Source organism: Hibiscus syriacus, unplaced genomic scaffold (genome assembly GCF_006381635.1).
Source record: "Hibiscus syriacus cultivar Baekdansim isolate YM2019G1 unplaced genomic scaffold, ASM638163v2 tig00110206_pilon, whole genome shotgun sequence".
NCBI lineage: Eukaryota > Viridiplantae > Streptophyta > Magnoliopsida > Malvales > Malvaceae > Hibiscus > Hibiscus syriacus.
The window spans coordinates 2,452,864-2,471,573 of record NW_024062627.1 but is presented as its reverse complement, the minus strand read 5'-3'; the positions used below and the strand labels follow the sequence as shown (position 1 = coordinate 2,471,573).

The 18,710-nt window shown below is 36.6% G+C and overlaps 3 protein-coding genes and 1 pseudogene across 3 annotated transcripts; 2 read left to right on the top strand and 2 right to left on the bottom strand.

Moving 5' to 3' along the window:
- The first annotated feature begins 52 nt into the window (after positions 1-52).
- Positions 53-7,130, top strand: LOC120219284 (secretory carrier-associated membrane protein 4-like). Its single transcript, XM_039216111.1, has 12 exons — positions 53-210; positions 1,393-1,494; positions 1,578-1,640; positions 1,844-1,877; positions 1,978-2,100; positions 2,585-2,647; positions 2,746-2,839; positions 2,969-3,014; positions 3,090-3,157; positions 6,127-6,172; positions 6,405-6,488; positions 6,805-7,130. Exons 1-12 carry the CDS (start codon positions 154-156, stop codon positions 6,835-6,837), a joined length of 813 nt encoding a protein of 270 aa, XP_039072042.1. The 5' UTR covers positions 53-153; the 3' UTR covers positions 6,838-7,130.
- Positions 7,131-9,446: 2,316 nt separating this feature from the next.
- Positions 9,447-10,647, top strand: LOC120219309 (annotated as a pseudogene).
- Positions 10,648-11,332: 685 nt separating this feature from the next.
- Positions 11,333-14,282, bottom strand: LOC120219581 (plastidal glycolate/glycerate translocator 1, chloroplastic-like). The gene is given in 10 exon segments (XM_039216407.1): positions 11,333-11,649; positions 11,760-11,889; positions 12,088-12,211; positions 12,213-12,266; positions 12,357-12,466; positions 12,655-12,770; positions 12,900-13,066; positions 13,068-13,162; positions 13,613-13,928; positions 14,010-14,282. Coding segments are annotated over 10 exon segments (1,521 nt in total). The 5' UTR covers positions 14,268-14,282; the 3' UTR covers positions 11,333-11,498.
- A 1,273-nt stretch (positions 14,283-15,555) lies between these two features.
- Positions 15,556-18,313, bottom strand: LOC120219580 (4-coumarate--CoA ligase-like 6). Its single transcript, XM_039216406.1, has 6 exons — positions 17,207-18,313; positions 16,920-17,109; positions 16,685-16,830; positions 16,532-16,599; positions 16,341-16,443; positions 15,556-15,729 (listed from the first exon to the last, which is right to left on the bottom strand). The coding sequence occupies exons 1-6, from the start codon at positions 18,269-18,271 to the stop codon at positions 15,616-15,618; spliced, it is 1,686 nt and encodes a 561-aa protein (XP_039072337.1). The 5' UTR covers positions 18,272-18,313; the 3' UTR covers positions 15,556-15,615.
- Positions 18,314-18,710: the final 397 nt, after the last annotated feature.

Sequence of the window (18,710 nt, the reverse complement as noted above, 5' to 3'; positions counted from 1 at the left end):
AATATTGAATTGCGCACAATATCCCGCGTCACTCCCAAGCCAAGCCAATTTACGAAAAGAGTAAAGTAGAAGTTCATTATTTCAAGTCTCAACAAAAACTGGCCTTACTTTGGAGAAAATTTTGGATCTGAAACAGAGAGAGAGAACGAGAGTATGAATCGCCACCACGATCCAAATCCTTTCGATGAAGAAGAAGTCAATCCATTTTCGGTATTGTTTTTCTTTATTTCCCTTTTTTGCCCTTTTCAGATTTACATTTTTTCGTTCTGTTTTTTGTGTGCGTTAGTCGGTTTCTCGACTTCTCAAGGCTAGTTTCGGAATTAGGTTTGGAGAATACTGGATCTGAAAACTTTGATTGCTGACATTTCGGTGATGAATGCTTCTAGTTGATTTTTTTTCTTTTGTTGTAATTAATGAAAAAAACTATATATTTTAGCTGCTGAACTTTCTGTGTGTATTTTTTAGGTGTTTTTTTTTCGATTCTCAAAACGTAATATAAATTAAAATGTTTTCTTAATAATATATATTGAATGTAGTTTCAAAATTGGTTACTATGATTTGGAAATTTATGGACCACACAAGTTCAATTTAAGCTGAACGTGAACCTATTTCTTCATTGTTAACCGTGAGACCATCTATGTAATAACTCGGGGTATTTATCGAGCCAGTCAATCATGAATTGAACAATGTTTGACTCGATAAAAATATGTCTCGATTCGTTGCTCGTTAAGCTCAATTAAATTTTACTTGTTACTAGACTCTACGTTCATTACTCAACTCGTTGCTTGTTAAGCTCACCAAAATTTTTCACTTAACTATATGTAAAATCTAGTAAATTATTAGTTAATAATTTAGTATCTTTCTTATTGTTTATTATAGAATTAATAAATTAAGTAATTATTAATTATAATTCAATATCTTTCTTATTATTAGAAAATTAATAATTATTAATTAGACTTTCTTTTCTTAATGGAATGATTGTTTAAGGTAATTATTAAAAAATATAAAAAAGTTAATGAATTGTTCGCTAACTTATCAAGTTAGATCTTGCTCGACTCAACTCGTTATGGTCTCAAGTCAAGCTCGAGTTTGAGTCGAATCAACCCGAATGTTGACCGAGTTTTGACCAACTCAAGTTCAAGCTACTCATGAGTTGTTCAACTCATTAAGCACCCCTAGTAATAACGTTGATACACACTAGTCACATTTATAGTATACACCATGTTAAGTGCTGTTATTTGGACAATTAATGCTTATTTGGCATGATTTATATCTCTTGATACTGATGTTTCCCATCTTATTCCGTCGTCTTTTGGTGTGCATTAAATTTAAAATTTTAAATATATTAGACCATGTTGTTTAGTGTTTTTACTTATTTGAGTTTCATTGCAGAATGGTGGTGGTGTTGCTCCTGCACGACCGCTTGCATCTGAACCTCGGGGTTTTGGGCAGAAACATGATGCTACTGTAGATATACCTCTGGATACAATGAACGTAATGAAGTTTCCGTGTCCTTTACATTTCAATAGCATTAATACTTACTGATTATTTTGTTTTATTGACTTTCTTAATTGCAGGATTCCAAGAAAAGAGAAAAGGAACTTGCAACTTGGGAAGCTGATCTCAAAAGAAGGGAAAAGGTTGTTTTTAACTCTGTGCTTGTTTAGAAGCATAAATCTCTTGCTTTCTTTTTTCTTCAAGTAAATACATATATTCACTAGATTATATCCTGTGATGCCTCCTTTCGCGGGCACAACATTAATTGTTCTTATGATGCTACCTCAACTTGAGTTTTGAGTTCTTTATTTAAACTTATGTTCTATTTTTTCGTTTTTATTTTCAGGATATAAAGCGAAGGGAAGCTGCCGTTTCACAAAGTAAGAGAACTGGACCACAAGCAACTTTCTAACTTTACTTTCTTTTCTAGTGGTCTGAAAAAGTACTAAATGATGCCTCTTTTTTGTCATGGTATATCAGCTGGTGTTTCCACAGATAATAAAAACTGGCCACCAATTTTCCCAATTATACATCATGATATAGCTAATGAGATACCAGTTCATGCTCAGAGGCTGCAATATCTTGCATTTGCAAGTTGGCTTGGTATGGAGGTTTATCTTTTCATGGATTTTTCTCCGCTACTCTCCATTCTTGCCTTTTTAATGTAAATTGTTCGAGTGTATATACAAAAGACTATCTTGTAAACTTTATGTGTTCAATTTTTTGCAACTGAATTTTGTTGTTGTATTAGTCTCTGTCCTTTTTATACTTGAATGTATCTAAAAATATCTTATTCGCTTGTAGTTCTTTTTCCAGTTTAATCCTTAAGAAAAACAATAATAATACTATTATTTTGTGCATACATGCATGTAAAAAAGTGATGACCAAATTTATGCAGTTTGTCTAGATGCCATTATCGTGTAATGTATTCAGAGTATTTATCTCTCTCTCTTCTTTTAGGATTTTCTTTTAATCTTCATTTAATAGTTACAGTATGGTATTAATTTTGGCAATTATGCCAAAGTTTGTGCCTTATCACCTCTCCATGTTTTGTATTACTGACATGCTTTAATTTATCATATGTCAGGCGTAGTTCTTTGCCTTGTTTTTAATGTTATTGCGGTGATTGTTTGTTGGATTCAAGGTGGTGGTAAGTATTTTCTGATTCTCCGATATTTTGCCTTTATTCTGGAATGTGGTCTAGGCATGCAGTAGTGTTTATATTCTAACTCGGTTCATACGTTTTAGGTGTTAAAATTTTTTTCCTTGCTGTAATCTACATGTTGCTTGGATGCCCTCTTTCATATGTGTTGTGGTACAGACCTCTCTACCGAGGAATGAGGTAAATATTTAGTGCTTGGTTTGAATATTCTATTTTTAGCTTGAAAAAAGATAAAATTTTGTGCTGATGGTTGTTCTAATGGGTTTCATCTTACAGGACAGAGTTGTTCTAATGGGTTTCATCTTACAGGACAGATAGTGCCTTGAATTTTGGTTGGTTTTTCATGTTCTACTTGGTGAGTTTTAGTAGTGATTGGGAGCATTATTGTTATTTATTGCTTTCGTTTAACCTGTCTATCTGCTTTGTGTAGCTCCACCTTGGGTTTTGCATTTTTGCTGCAATTGCTCCTCCTGTTGTCTTTCATGGGAAATCATTAACGTAAGTTCTTCACTCCCTAATTTGCTCTTGCGGAAAGACCTTGAGTTGGCATAGTTGTTGATTGTCCAAGCAATTTTGTATGTATAGTTGTGATTGAATGTATAGATGTTCGAGCCTGTTTAGATGCTGTTATAGCTACTTCTGGATGTTCCAAATTCTAACCTCTTTTTGTTAGTTACCGGACATTCTAACCTCTTTTTTTCTGTTTTGCTTTGTCAAGATGCTGCTTATTTGGTTGAAATTTTTTTATGATTTGTATTTTCTGATGCCTGTAGTGTATCTCCTTTTTTGTTAGTTACCAGGCATTCTACCTCTTTGTATTAGATTTAAATATATTCCTATTCAAAAGTACGTGTTTTAGTGAGAGAAGCTCAGCTTCTCTCTAACCTAGGCGTTTTCAAAATTCAAATTCAAATTTCCACGAGCCCCAGGCTCTCTCCACCGACAACCACCAGTCGTCCGCCGCCTTCGTCCGCCACCGCCGCCGCCGTCGTCATCCATCATCCGCCACACTCCGACCACCGTTTGAAGCCGTTTTTTTCCTGGGAAGATCGCCAGGTGTTTCCTATTCTGGGTTTGGTTTTCCGATTAGACTCTTTTCGTTGTAGATCTAAACGCCGCTCACGGCCGTTTTCGTCTCATCACCGTTGAACGTACACCGGACATCGCATCTCCTCTGTACTCAGAGCCTTTCGCGACCATAACCATTTTTCTTAGTGTCGAGAAATAGTTGCATCTCTCTCCATGATTTTGTAGTGAGCAGTTTCAGCTAGAACAGACTCTCACTACTCCAAACCTTCTGCTTTCTCCTCCTCTGCCGACCCAGTCTTCAACTCATCTATTGGTGGATTTCCTCCGACACGCCCATTTAGCTTTGAGCTCTTGTTCTGGAAATTTTTATTCCAGGGGTTATACGTAACTTCAGTTTACTTCGTCGGTAGAACAGACGCAGTGAGCAGTTTTGTAGTAAGCAGTTTCAGCAAGAACAAACGTTCACTGCTCTAAACCTTCTGCTTTCCTCCTCTGCTGTCCCAGTCTTCAGACTCATTTATTGGTGGATTTCCTCCGACACTGCCGATTCAACTCTGAGCTCTTATTCTGGGAATTTTTTTTCCAGATTATTCGTCAAGTATCTAGGTTTTTCACTTCATCAGTCTTTCATCACTTGCCGGTGTTGGAATCCACTCTTCTCTCCAGCAGAGACCTTCGTCCATGCTCATACACCCTCTGCAGCTGCACCTTCTCCCCCATCTCACCCTTCTAATCCTGACGAGGTTCGTACTATCTTCATTATGGTCTGCCTGAAGACGTCAAAGAGAGAGAGCTACAAAATCTACTTAGATGGCTTCCAGGTTATGAAGATTCGCAATTGAACTTCAAGGGAGAAAAGCCTAAGGGTTTTGCTCTCTTCTAATGCAAATTTGCGGTTGCTGCCAAGGATGTCCTTCAGAAAATGGTTTTTGATGCTAAGTTGAAGTCTCTTTTGCACATTGAGATGGCAAGGAAGAATCTTGTTGTTAAAAGAGTTTTCTGATTCTGATGCTTTGACAATGGACGTTTTCCTGTTCATCCAGTATTGCCATTGCCAAATCCAGCTTCTGTAGGATCTCCTAGTACTCATGTGCCTGTTAAAACTGGGTGTTGCGTTAAAAAGTCTGCAGTAGATGGTGTCCACGAGGGAATCGGGAGTCCACCACAAAGGGGTGCAGTAATGACAAGTCTGGATGTATACGTTATTTATTGAGAATTTACCAGAGAAGATCCATTGGAAGAGGTTTGGATATTTATTTTGCTCTCACGGTCGGGTACTGATGCTTTTATTCAAATAAAGAAATTCAAAAGGAGTTCACTTGGTTTCATTCGCTTCGCATCAATCGAAGAGCAGGAGAGCGATCTCAAAAATGAAGGCTATCATATCGACGGCAGCAAAATTGAAGTTTCTTTCGCTAAATTCAAACCTCGACATTCCTATTGGAGAAATCCTCGACAGGTGTTTTTCGTAAGTCCGAGATGGGAGATGATTCGAGGAAGAATCATTATAAAGCTGAAGGGTTATAGATGAAGAAAAACTTCAGGTGTTGAGCAATTGTCTAGTGGGAGGTGCAAAGAATTTATCAAAATCGGTCATCTCGCTAGACAAATGCATGCAAAGGGCCTCACTGCTTCTCCTTAATGAGAGCTGCTGGTAGCAGTATTAATGATTTTCGAGACTCTGCTTCATTGAGAAGTGTTGAGAACGATAAATCAAAGACTCTCGCAGAGTGGTTCTCCATGTCGAAGCTAGGTCAGAGTTTGGTAATGGAGTGTCGCCGAGTATTGTTAGTTTGCGAGGGTGTTCCGTTTCACGTATGGAATTGGGATACTTTCAGAACATTGCTGATTGTTGGGGTCAGTTACTAGCAATCGATGAAGCTGTCAGTCACCATCATCCTTTGATCGGGCAAAATTCAAGTCCTCGCAAAGGCTGGTGCGAGAATTGATGCGACGTTGGAATTGAAGGTTGGTGACAACTCCTTCAAGATCATGGTGCATGAGATAGAGCCTTCATTCAAGCCAAACTCTTGGACCTGAAGAAGACGTCTCATAGATCTTGTCTCTCTAATTGTGTTTTGATTTAGTTTATATGGTTGCAGGTGTTGCGTCCCTTTTGTATTATGTTCTGTTGCGTTGTTTAATTCTATTGCTGGAGGTGTATTTAGAAATAAGTGATTCGATTGCGACTTGGATGAGGTTTTATGAGCTTAAGGTGTTTGTTGTAATGGTGAATATCACCATAGGAGGATATTCCGTGTTATCTTTGTATTGGGTATATTATTAATAAACTTTGAGGTACTCTTTTTTCCTTCCAATGTTCGTTAACATACTTCTTAGTATGTGAAAGAATACGAAGGAGTTTTTAATGAGACCTCCAACTTCTATAAAAAAAACCTTTGTATTTTACTATATTTTTCTGTTGCCTCTAATTGCAGTGGTATCCTGGCGGCAATTGATTTATCGGATGATATGATAGCAGGGGTAAGTTGCACTTCTTTTGCATGTTGGAATTATTTCCCTCTTATTGGCAGCTAGTTGTAGCAACCTAAGGGATGTACATTGTTGTCCTCAATTTTTTGACAAATAAAATTTACCAAGTACCATTGTTCTCAGGAGAGTATTGAGAGATATATGATAATCCATGGATGCTTTTGCTTTTGATAGAGTCTAACCCTTTTCTCAACATTATGTTATTAACTATTTGGGCTTAACTAATTTATTTGTGTTTTACAGATTTCTACTTGTTGGTTTTGGACTGTTTTGCTTGGAGTCCCTGCTGAGCTTGTGGGTTATTCAGGTTTAGATACAGCATTTCTCTTGATTCATAATAGTTAGTTATTTAATTAATGTATTTTTATTTTAATAAAAAGGATATGTGGCTATGTCATCTGATTTAATTATTAATGCTGCTCATGAAATCTGCACAGTTGTTTTTACAAGTTTAGGTGAATATATGAAAACTGAGATCTATACGCTATCAAATCAGTGTCATGATAGATTAAATAATTTATGCGTTTGATTATGTTGCTGCTGCTGTTAATTTTTCTTACACATAGCTGTAACTGCTTTGCCTTGATATTTAGTTGCTCAACTATTTTGTGTTGTCTGTGCAGAAAATTTACTTGTACTTTAGGGGGCACAAGTAAAGATATTAAAGCGAGGCTGTGCTGTGGTCGTATTTGGTGGGGGGCACAAAGTAAAGAGATACAAAAATGCGGCTATGCTGTGGTCATATCTGGATGTTTGTTGACGGTGCTTCTCTCCATCTAATTGGTTTTTTATATATAAATAGTATACCTTGTTATTGTATGTCGTTTTATGATTGTGGAATGGATTGATACAATAACGGTTTGTATGTCATTACAACTGTGTAGTTCGACGAAATCATAGTTCTTACTGGCTTTTGAGAGTTGGAAGAGGGTTCAAGTAATTTCGAATTTGTAATCATCGAAATTTATTTCCAATTATTGGTTTATACTTTCATGTGGCATGTCCTCAAACATGTTTTAAATAAATTAATCCATCTTTGAATGTAAAACCTTAATTTATTAATAACTCAAATCAGTGTAGAAGTCGGGTTACAATCATTCTTCGAAGTCACTCTTTTTTGGGCCAATCATCATGATATGGCCGCACGTTCCACAATTAAAATGTAACATATGTAGAGATTCAATTTACCATTCTATTTAATCCTCACTGGTATATCAACATCTTAAAAGATTATAAGAATATAATGATCATATGATAAATAAATGTATTATCTAAAAAATTATTTTGGAAAATGGACAAAAATATAAAATCTTCATGAATAAATTTCCGTAGTATCTACTTACATGATTAGTTGATTAAAAAAACTACATTATAAGAAATATATTCAAATTTGTTTCATACTCAATCAGCAGAAAATAAATTAAACATCCTATTTTTAATCAAACTAAATTTTATATTTTCTCAAAAACAATTTGAATCATATCTATTTCAGATCAATCTCTAACAAAATAGAATAAACCCAATGATTATACATGGTAATTATCAAACCAAAGAGCCTAATCTATTCCATAATCTCTAAATATGACTATGAAGGTTGAAAGTTACTTGACCAAGCTCGACTGTCAAAAAGTACCAAAAAATAATCCAGGACCATATAAGAGGACTTTTAAATAATCGCTTCTAACATAAAATTGATTAAGAAATAAGTCATTTTCTATTAATGAACTTTAGTAGGGTAGGAGGGTTTTAATTTTTATTAATCTGACTATGTATAGTATTGCAATTGATGTTCCCTCGTATGATTTTACCATGTTTTATCTCTCGATCAATATGAGAAAATAAAATTTTCACTTTCAATCAAGTTAATTTTTTTTATTTTTCTTAATCGATAAATCGAATTCAAATCAACTAACGAAATAGAATGAACTCGATAATTTTCCGTTTGATAATCAGTAAAGCTTTAGCAGGTAGGATGGTTTTAATATATAATAAATCTGATCATGCATAGTATTGTAACTGTGCTCCCTACAAATACCTTAACAACATGGGTAAAATCCGTACTTTGGAGGACGAGAAGGCATATTGTCAATCTCACCACAATCATGTTTTCATCAAAGAGTTGAATGTCTTCCATCATCCAAAATGGCTTGATGTTCATCAGGATCTTCCTTGGAATTACCCACCACTTTGTCTTTATACGAGATCACCCAAGGCCACCGAAATCCTTCGTTCACCCATAAGATTTGAGTTAAGAACGGTCCTCTAAAAGATCCAACTAGCTTTACACATATAAGCCCAACTTGAAGAGCTTAGAAAGGAGCCATTGTGGCCTAACATCAGTAACCACACCAGTTGTTTGATTTTGAAATAAGGTAGGTCGAGAAGCTTTGTACTTACATGAAAATAAAACAAGCAGCTGCAAGAGCGTATTTTGCAAACGGTAGGCTGTTGTTATTCTTCACTCCTAGTTTTTTCGCCCATTATTTCTTTGTGCATATGAAATGAATGACCCCTTAAACATTACTTCACAAAGGAACAGTCCAAAGATTGACTTGCATAATGCATGGCATAGGCTGCATATCACCTCCACCCCCAAACCCCTCATCTTTAAAAAGCCAGTCCCTCCATGCCACGTGGCACACAAGAATATCCAAAACTACAAAAAAAATAGCACCCCATGCCCTGTAGCAAATGAATTTGGAAATGACTCTTTTATCCATGGCCAATTGAATAGAGTCCATTCATATCACCTCCAAAACTAGGGGCAGTTAGAGGAATCCAGAAACAAAAGACACCTCAGCTTTCCATCACCTTAGCAATTCCATTTCTCCCTTCAACCCTTCCTCTTCTTTTTGTGTTCCAAAATTTTCCTTGGAAGTAAAACAATCCAAACTCTCTTTTATGTGGTCTCTGAGGACCATTTTAGCAACCTCTTCCTGCCTTAAAAGCTCTCTAAATTCTCTTCCTCTAGCAGGCAGACCAAGAGAGAGCAATGGTAGTTTGCACAGTTTACACCACTGGATCTCTCAGTTCAACATGTTCAATCTCCCACCATCGAAAAAAACTTAAGTTCTCACCAAAAGCACCTAGTTTTCTACAGCGCTGGAAAGAGAAGCAGCAGCAGCCCCTGGGTGATAAGCTGCTCTCTAGGCTGTTGGGCCTGCATATACTTTTTGAAGGACTTATTTGACCAACAATAATTTAAGGACTTAAAACAAAAAAGGGGGCATGGTTTAGGGGCTTATTTTTACTTAAGCCTTTTTTTAAACTACAACTGTTGATGCAAATTGGGGTGCTTCAATATAGGTTTGATGAGCGTGTGAGGGATCTGTTAGACTTCAGTATCTATTTGGACATCAGCAATGAGGTCAAGTTTGCATGAAAATCCAGGTGAAGTACTTTGTATTGTAATGTAAAAAAAAAATGTTGTTCCAAGCCTGGATTTTGCTGGTTAGCGTCATCTTACTTTTGTCATGGAAACATAGAGGGACATGGGCTGAGAGAGGACACAGCCTTGAGAGCATTAAAGCCGCATCGAAGCCAGGAAGCCCGATTTCGATGCCTATAGCGGTATAATTTACCCTACCTATATAATTCCATATTTAATTTTATTTACAAGTAACCGTACACATCTAGGAATGGCAGCTACATGTATACAAACTTACAATAATCTTGTGTTTGGTGGGTGCACTGCAGATCCTCAGAAGCAATACGCGGATGCAGTGATCGAAGTGCTGCCGACTCAGTTGATTCCGGACGACAACGAGGGGAAGGTTTTGAGAGTTAGGTTGATAATGAAAGAAGGGGTGGAGTATTTCAGTCCAGTTTACCTGTTTGATGAAGGCTCAACCGTCTCATGGATACCATGCGGCAGGAAACTCACTTGCTCTTACCCTGGCATCAAATTCGCCTACGGACCCGATTCATACTTCGGGAACGAGGTATGCTTCCTTCTCTGTCCATAAATGAACTCTGGAGTTGTTAAATCTTCCATGTAAACGTAAATGTTTAATCTCTTTAGGTATCTATTCTGGAAATGGACGGGCAATTTGACAGATTAGATGAACTGATTTACGTTGAAAGCCATTTGAGCAACCTATCTACCAAGTTCTATGGGAAGTCACCCAACAAATGTTGAAGCATTCTGATTTCCTGGAAGTAACAACGGAACCGGCCTCTTCCAGACTATTGTCGGGTTGAAGATAAGAGACCTCTACGAGCAATTACCACTACCAAAACTGCTGCTCCACTTGAAGCAACAAAGCCTAAGACTTTCCTCATTAATTGGACAAAGTTTTGGCTTCCTCTTTTAGCTTCCCACAGTTTCCACTTCATATTTCAACTTTCATTTTGAGCCTTAGGCCTTTGCTCTCCTAAGAACAAGCATGCTCCTATATATTTTCTTCTGTTGTAATCTAGAAAAATGAATCCCAGATCAAATTCAAGTTAAAGAAGTTCATACAAGGCTGATATCCCCACGTTGTTAGCCATAATGATGCTTACGATTTTACCTTTTGTTGGAACAAGAGGATTTGTATAACGTTGTTTGTAGCGACCGGGTTGGGCCCAAAGTGAAAGCTAACACGAAATTAAATAATAAAAAAAATTATAACTCTCGGGGTTAAATTTGAAAGATTTGAGATGTTTGTTCGAAAATTTAAATACTGAGAATCATTATTTCATGAAGATGAACAACGTACTTTAAAATTAGTTTCATTGACGACCATCGTCAGAGTATTAACACATTTAACCTTTAGTTAGATTTTCATCAATTTCTAGTGAGTTTTGTGAAAAACGAATCCGATGATAAGAAAGATGAGTGAAATATGAATGTGCTAATACTGATTTTGCTTTGAATGACAATCCGTGACAGGCTTCAATTGATAACCAAAAGTGGTAAAAGTTTAGTGCCTAAAATTAAAATATTTAAAATTTAGTGACAAAACCGAAATACAAAAGAAATGGTTAATAAAATCTTAAAACAGTTTCATTTTGAGTATCAAATATCTAAAATAAAATGATATCATTTTGACCATATCATTACATGGACAAAAATTATAGTTCAGTGAGATCGATATAGTTTACCCTTTTATATAATATTCTTTAGGATGAATTCGTTTTCATTTTTTTTTTGGATGACATTTAAGAATGAAGCAAAGCGAGAGCATTTTATACAAAGAAATTTGGAAAACACGAATGATCATACGATGATTTCATCCGCAACATCATTGTTTAGAGTTGAAATACTGCTGTAAATATAATGATTCTGGAGGGGACATGCAAGTGTGCAGAATTGTTGCAACCGATAGTGTCAACCTTAGCCAACAATCGCGATCAAGCTTTGCCTGATTACCGGGACAGAGCAAAACAATGTGCCAAATATACCAGTGAGACCATAAGCAATGGCACAAAATGGAAGGGCTTCAGGTTCCTTGGCTGACAGTGCAGCTGTTCCCAATCCATGGGCACTGGAACAACACAAAAAGAAAATATGTCAACAAAATGAGACTAAGACTAGTCGTAAAATCGAGTATAGTGAGCTCTCACTGGTTTCATTATTGACCATGGAGGTACATACCTAGATGCCGTAGCTATCCCTCGAGCAATAGGATCACGGAAACGTAATTTGTCAAGCGTTGCTTGCACAAAGTTTGCGCCAATTAGACCAGTCACTACAACTGCAGCAGCCGTGAGAGATGAATTGGTGCCTACAAGCAACATAGACAAGCTATCATATCCACTGAAACTAATCCAATAATTGCAACCGGCAACTCTGAAGCGTGGTTTATCTTCCATTTATGTGCTCAGAGTCGAACTTTTTTGTTTAGTTATGTTATGTCAGAAATGAATCAGAAAACAAAGTTGCCTGCAATCTTCTGCAAAGTGTAGAAGGCAAGTTCTCTTACCCTCAAAAAAGGAAACAATGCTGAGAGCTAATGCCACGGTTATACATCTTGGTAGAATCGAAATAGTCAGGCTTGGTTCTAATCCAAGAAGACGTCCAACAAGGGCGGTTGAATACAAAGAAAAAAAGGCTTGACAGGATGATTGATATGAAGATCTCAGCTGCATGTCTCTTAACAAGCTGAAAAAGTAAATAGAATTTCATTGATTGGGGCTTACGTTACTCGTACTCGAGGGTGAGTGTTAAATACACATATCTATCTGACATTACCTTTCTCTGTTTGAACATTGAGAAAGCAAAAGAAAGAATAACAGAGCCCAAAAATCCCATGAGAATATCACCAGCTCCAGGATTAGATGACACCTTTGTAAGGTAATCTCCTGCAGGAACCAAGACCAACATTGTCATATCCACATAGAGTAACAATCATATGTACAAACAAAGAGCACAAACATAAAGCAATGAACTTGTCAAGAATTGCAAATCTGAGGATCGGATGCATATGTGACAGTTGCATATCAGTTTTCGTCATAACTAAAAAGGAGAAAGATTAATGTTTAACTTTTACCTAATACTGAATCAACTCCAGACCCAGATAAGTACCCAAAAGCCACTGCTGCCAGATCTGCTGATAGCGCACAGCAAATAATCGGATGGAAAACCTTTTTCAAACCAGAAGGCAACCTGAAAATCAGAAGAATGCAAATTGGTAAAAAATTCAAAAGGGTAGATATAGAAAGCATGTTTGTTATTGTTGTTATTACGAAAACTTTGTCCAAACAAATCTTCTGAAAAGAGGAAATGGAAATTTACCCTGAACCAATCATGTAGCCTAGCACAGTGGAGGCAAGTAGGAAGGGGAGGCATGTTCGGGCGGCTGTCCCTAAAGCTGTAGGATAGAACAATGCACTAACAAATGATGCAAGAAAGATACCACCCCAAGTCCAGAATTCTATAGGAGCAAATGGGGAAGGTTTTTTGCATAGGCTCAGCATCTATCATTTCTGTCTTCACAATTTTTCGAACGGCAATGGCTGTAAAACCCGCCACACAAAGCGAAGCTAACCATCCTCCAGCTGCATAAGGAATCAATATTTGTAACTATATTAAAGATTAAAATCAGTAACAAATGAGAAACCATGCATTAAAGCTTTAACAGTAGACATTCATGATAAATGAACATAAAACAGAGGCCTTATTGCCTAACTTTATAATAGCGAGTTCAAGATGAACTCATAAAATATCACCCAGTTTTCTCCTGGTGGAATAGTGATTTATTTCAAAGTAAAATGAACAACTTTCTAAAGACATGTACCTACATCCTAGACTTGCTAAAGAAAAGGTTAAAACTTCTATTTTACATTTAGAAGCAACAATGGCAAGTGATTTTCAAGGCCTAATCTCCGATTTTCGGAAGAGAACAGTAATTTACTATAACAAATCCATCCATAAAGAATCAACAATTCAGAAACAATCATAGAAGCCATAACAAAATTTATAATTCATCAAAGCTTTATAGTATATACCTATGATGAAGCATATCTTGAGGCCTGAAGCAGCAGGAATATCTCTAACAGAAAGTGGCAGAACCACCAAAGCTGGAACATAGAACAAAGGAAGCCATCTCTGAATGAACATGAGGGCTGGCTCAAAAAAGTTCATCAAGCTTGTTGCGGCAGCAGGGATAGTGGAATCAAGTATGACCAAAACAGAAAATGTACAAAACATTCCAAATAATGCACTTGGAAACTTTATAGCAGCAGCCACAAAAGCTTTTTTCAAGAAGTTATCCATTGCCAGAACTATACTAAGCGAAACAACCAAGTGTAAAACACCAAATACCTATATAAACAACAACAAAAATGTCAAGAAACATTTGATCAAGTTTTCTTTTTTGATTAAAAACAAAGAAGATTTACTCACTTTCTGAGAGAGAGTGGAGGTGGTACTGCTGCTACTATCTGAAGCAGAAGCTTTGAGTAAAGTTTCTCTGTAAGAGCTGGTCTCTGGAGTACCCATTTGCAGGAAATTGGATTTGGGTCCAAGAACACTGGTGGACTTATGGGGAGCAGGAGCAGTGGAATGATTGTCTCCATGCTTAAATAACTGTGGGTTCCCATGTGAAGCAACAGGTGTTCGGTGTCTACGGCTCCTGTGGAAGGATGGAGTAAAAGGAAACATGTAAAGGAAAAGGATCTGCAAAGAAGGTGGCGATGGTTAAGAAGAGAAAGACAAATTTGCGGGTGTGATGGTCACCAATGGAGAAGCCATTGAAAAATGTGAGTGTACAAAGTTCCCAGGAAAGTTCCATTTTCACCATGTGAGGTGACGCGTACGATCAAAAGTTTGTATGGACGTAAACTGCCGTCTCATCGAAACATGATGAGATTTCCCCCCCCCCCCCCCCCCCGAATACTTTTGGGGAGAGTGATTAATCATCAAGGTAACCGGAACAAGTTTCATTTTCCTCTATTCATTTCGTTGATCTAAATCGTAAAAGGTTTTCTTTGGGCCTTTATTGCAATATGGAACCATTCTAAAGATTGCAATATTGAGCCCAACCCACTTTAAGAAACTAAAGCCTTTTGCTATTTCCCTTCAACGGTAAATATATAAGATCAAAGGTCTGATTATATGAAAGACATCATGTTCAAATTAATCCTAACATTTATTAAAACGATCATTTTAATTTTTATTCCTTTTTGGAGTATTTTAATTTTTATTCCTTTTTGGAGTATTTTAAATTATAATATTTTAATTTTTGATGAAAATGATCATGATGAAAATTATTAATCACGTGATATTTACACATATAATTACTATGTCATATTATTATCTTGAGTGACGTAATATGTATTATGTGATCATCTTGAATGATATGATATATGTCACGTAATCACCTTAAGTATCACATCTTTATTTTAAGTGATATGACACATGTGATGTTATTATCTTATACAATATTTTGAGTGATTTAACACGTCACATCACCATCTTAAGCTATATGGAGTGTGACACGTCAATAATTTAGCACATGAAAAAATGTCATGTTAATAACATATTTTGATCTTTAGTCAATTAACGATTTTCATCCGATAGGGGCCATTTTAACTAAAAATTAAAATGTTGGAAGATTACAATACTCTAAAAAGAATAAATATCAAAAGATTTATTTGGACACATTGAGCACTAATTGTATCATTATGACTATAAAAAATTGACATCTTTTAGTTATTTTAAAAAGTAATCTAACAATTCTCCGCTATAAAAGTTATTGACTTCACCTCGACATTGATCCAAATTGATTGTAATATTTGATTTTCCGTGCAAAAGTAACTCTTTCATTTCTCTGCAAGCAAGATTAAAAGATAACTCCCATGGAGAAGAATGGATTACTGTTTAAAGAAATCATGCGATGATGACATAATGGAAGGAATTTTCCTGCAATTTTTGCTGGTGTTTACTTAGAGTAGACTAGACAGGCAATTTGATTCAGATAATTTGGTTTTAAAGGGCAGGAACAAAGATCTTAAAGTCTACAATTTAACAACTTTCTAAGCTCTCTTCGGAGGATCTTGCCTGCAGCAGACTTTGGTATTGAACTTGTAAACACCACCTTTCTTATTTTCTTGTAAGGTGCAACCTAATGATGATAACACAAACAGAGAAGAAAGTATATGGTAAGTGTTTAATCTAAAGACGTCAGTAAAGAAAAGAGCTGAGAATAGATGGTAACTGCATGTTCGAAAGGGATTATTATTATTATTATTATTATTATTATGTATAGACATACTCTTGAAATTAACCTCTAACGTTTACTTAAATGGTTAATTTAGTTTTTATTCTGTTTTTGGAGCATTTCAATTCCTATCGTTTTAATTATTGGTCAAGATAACCCCTATTGAATGAAAATTATTAATTGACTAACAGTCAACATGATATTCTCACATGTATTAGACTGCTAACGTGTCACATGTAACATTATCATTTTATGTGATATGTACATCAATATTATGTGTCACATCGTCGTCTTGGTGACGTAACATGTATCACATCAATAATTTAATATATATGAGAATATCACGTCAACAACGACGGATGTTGATCGTTAATCAATTAAGGGTTTCCATCTGGATCATTTTAACTAAAAATTAAAATGTTGAGAGTTAAAATAATAAACAAAAGGATATGAAAAAAATAATCATTTTACAGACGTTTGGAGGTTAATTTTGATGTCTTATGTATATATGGCACCTGCTTAGCCACGAAGTCCTTCACAGCTTCCTCGGTCAGTGGGATACCATGTCTCCTCACCACAAATGCCACCGGAATCTCCCCAAATACGTCGTCGTTCTCCCTGAGGCACTCAAAGTAAACAAATAGGACAGTAGGTCATTAAGGTTCATTATCCTATAAGACATATCCTTGACAAAAACAGTACTTACGCAGTTACAGCAGCATCAAGTATCTCAGGATGGGAAATCAATATTGCCTCTAAATCAGCAGGGGCTATCTGATATAACACATAAAACTATAAATTCCATGCTAATTATGATTGATTATAAAATATCGAAGTCATAGGGAAAAAAGAGCCATACCTGATAGCCATTGTACTTTATGATCTCTTTTAACCGGTCGGACAAATACAAATACCCATCTTCATCGAAACAAACTATGTCACCGGTACGTAGCCAACCGTCTTTGTCGATTGTCATCGCGGTGGCCTCAACATTATTCAAGTATCCTGCAAAATTGGAGTAGTGTCATCCTCGTATTCAAAGCAACTCAAAGATGAGACCACACCATATTTGAGGGAAGAGTTAAATTAATTACGTTGCATAATTGCAGGTCCTCTTAGCCAAAGCTCGCCGTAACATCCCGGAGGCAGTGTAGAGCCAGAGTTCCAATCCATCACTTTAGCTTCCATATTTGGTGCCAACAGTCCTATTGACGAATATTTATGAAATTGTTGTGTGTTGTAGCCACGAGTTCCTACAGCAGTTGTTTCAGTCATGCCATAACCCTATGAACAGATCAAATTCAAGGTTTGCATCAATAAGAACTGTAAGGAATGCCATCGAAATGGAGGATAGTATGTGTTAGAACTTAGGCCTTAATACCTGAATGAAATCAACGTGAGGAAGAACCTGAAGGAAGTCATCTATGATTTTCCTGCTCGTCGGAGCAGCACCGCAGCAAATCTGTTTCAAACTCCTGAGGCTATGTTCACAGGCACCTTTGGCTCTCATTGTCAATGTTGCCAGCATAGGTGGAACAACTGGAAAGTGAGTAACTCCGTAGTCATCGACCAGTTTCATCGCTTCACCAGCATCGAATCTCCGCATAATAACGATGGTAGTACCCAAAGATAACAGTCCAACCACAAAGAGTGATAAGCCATAGATATGGAACATAGGTACTACAGCCAAATAAACGTTCTTTGAACTTGGATACTTGTACTGTGAAGCCTCAAATTTTACAAATAGCTCAACCATTGCTATTAAGTTCCCATGCGTCAAAACAACTCCCTTACTAACACCTGTAGTACCCGATGAATACATTATTGCAGCTGTGTCTTGCTGCCTGATCACCGGCCTCGACGCCTTACCGAATCGACACCCGATAAGCTTATGGAAAGGGGAAAAACCAATACTTTCTGAATCCAAGTCAATGTTTTCCGGTACCCCAATTGCATGAACACCCAAGTTCTGAAGTTGCTCACTCTTTTCAAGCGAAGTGAAAGCAAAACGCACACTACAATGGGAAATCTGTTTCTCGATCTCAAACATGCTACTTAGCGGATTCATGGTGCTAACAACAGCACCTAAATATAAAACGCTCAAGAAAATAATGGGAAAGTAAACAGAATTTGGCAACAGAAGCAAGACCACATCACCTTGAGAAACACCCAGGTGGTGGAGGCCAGAGGCCATGGATTGGACTAAAGGTAAAACCTTTGAATAAGGTATTGAAAACCCAGACGAGGGATCGATCAAAGCAGTGACCCCGTCGTGCTGGTGAGAGAAAAGGAAGGAAACAATATCAAGAAATGGATCAGTGGGGAGAGATATAGAGGGATGCTTACTGGAATAGATTCCAGTTTCCGGTGAATACCAGTTAGGAAAATGAATAGCTTTGGATTCTGAAGTTTCGAGGCTGAAATGTGAGTTCAAGCTCGTTGCCATTGATGCAGAGCTTAGAGGAATATTGGGTATAGTAGGTTTGCAGTTTGAGCTTCGTCAAGGGCTGCAAAATGGACCGCTATGTTTTTTTTTTTTTAGGCTCTGATCACCTTTGCTTTGCCTTTTGATTTGAGTTTTCCAATGTTCGAAGGTCTGGCTTATTAATAACAATGAGTGGCACTGTGGCAATGGAAAAAGGAAATATTGATGGGGAGTGTGCGGACTTGACTCAGCAGTCAGCACAGAAATGTTGGACTAAATTATTCAATTTTCCAGTTCTATAGATACAAGATAACAAGAAGACAAAAAAGAATGAGTACAAACTAAATGTTTACCATACTTAACTGTAATAAAAAATAATGACTACTAATAAATAAATAATATAAATGGTTTTAATATAAAGAAATTGAGAAAAATGTATAAATAAGTAGAGATACAGAAA

Excerpts from the sequence above, each read along its gene's own strand:
- LOC120219284 (XM_039216111.1), top strand. The coding sequence starts at position 154 with ATGAATCGCCACCACGATCCAAATCCTTTCGATGAAGAAGAAGTCAAT. Across the intron at positions 211-1,392 it reads AAGAAGTCAATCCATTTTCG|AATGGTGGTGGTGTTGCTCC; the intron begins GTATTGTTTTTC and ends GTTTCATTGCAG. Across the intron at positions 3,015-3,089 it reads GGTTTTTCATGTTCTACTTG|CTCCACCTTGGGTTTTGCAT; the intron begins GTGAGTTTTAGT and ends TGCTTTGTGTAG.
- LOC120219580 (XM_039216406.1), bottom strand. The coding sequence starts at position 18,271 with ATGGCAACGAGCTTGAACTCACATTTCAGCCTCGAAACTTCAGAATCC. Across the intron at positions 16,831-16,919 it reads AGGACCTGCAATTATGCAAC|GATACTTGAATAATGTTGAG; the intron begins GTAATTAATTTA and ends CCAATTTTGCAG. Across the intron at positions 16,444-16,531 it reads CTTGATGCTGCTGTAACTGC|GGAGAACGACGACGTATTTG; the intron begins GTAAGTACTGTT and ends TGAGTGCCTCAG.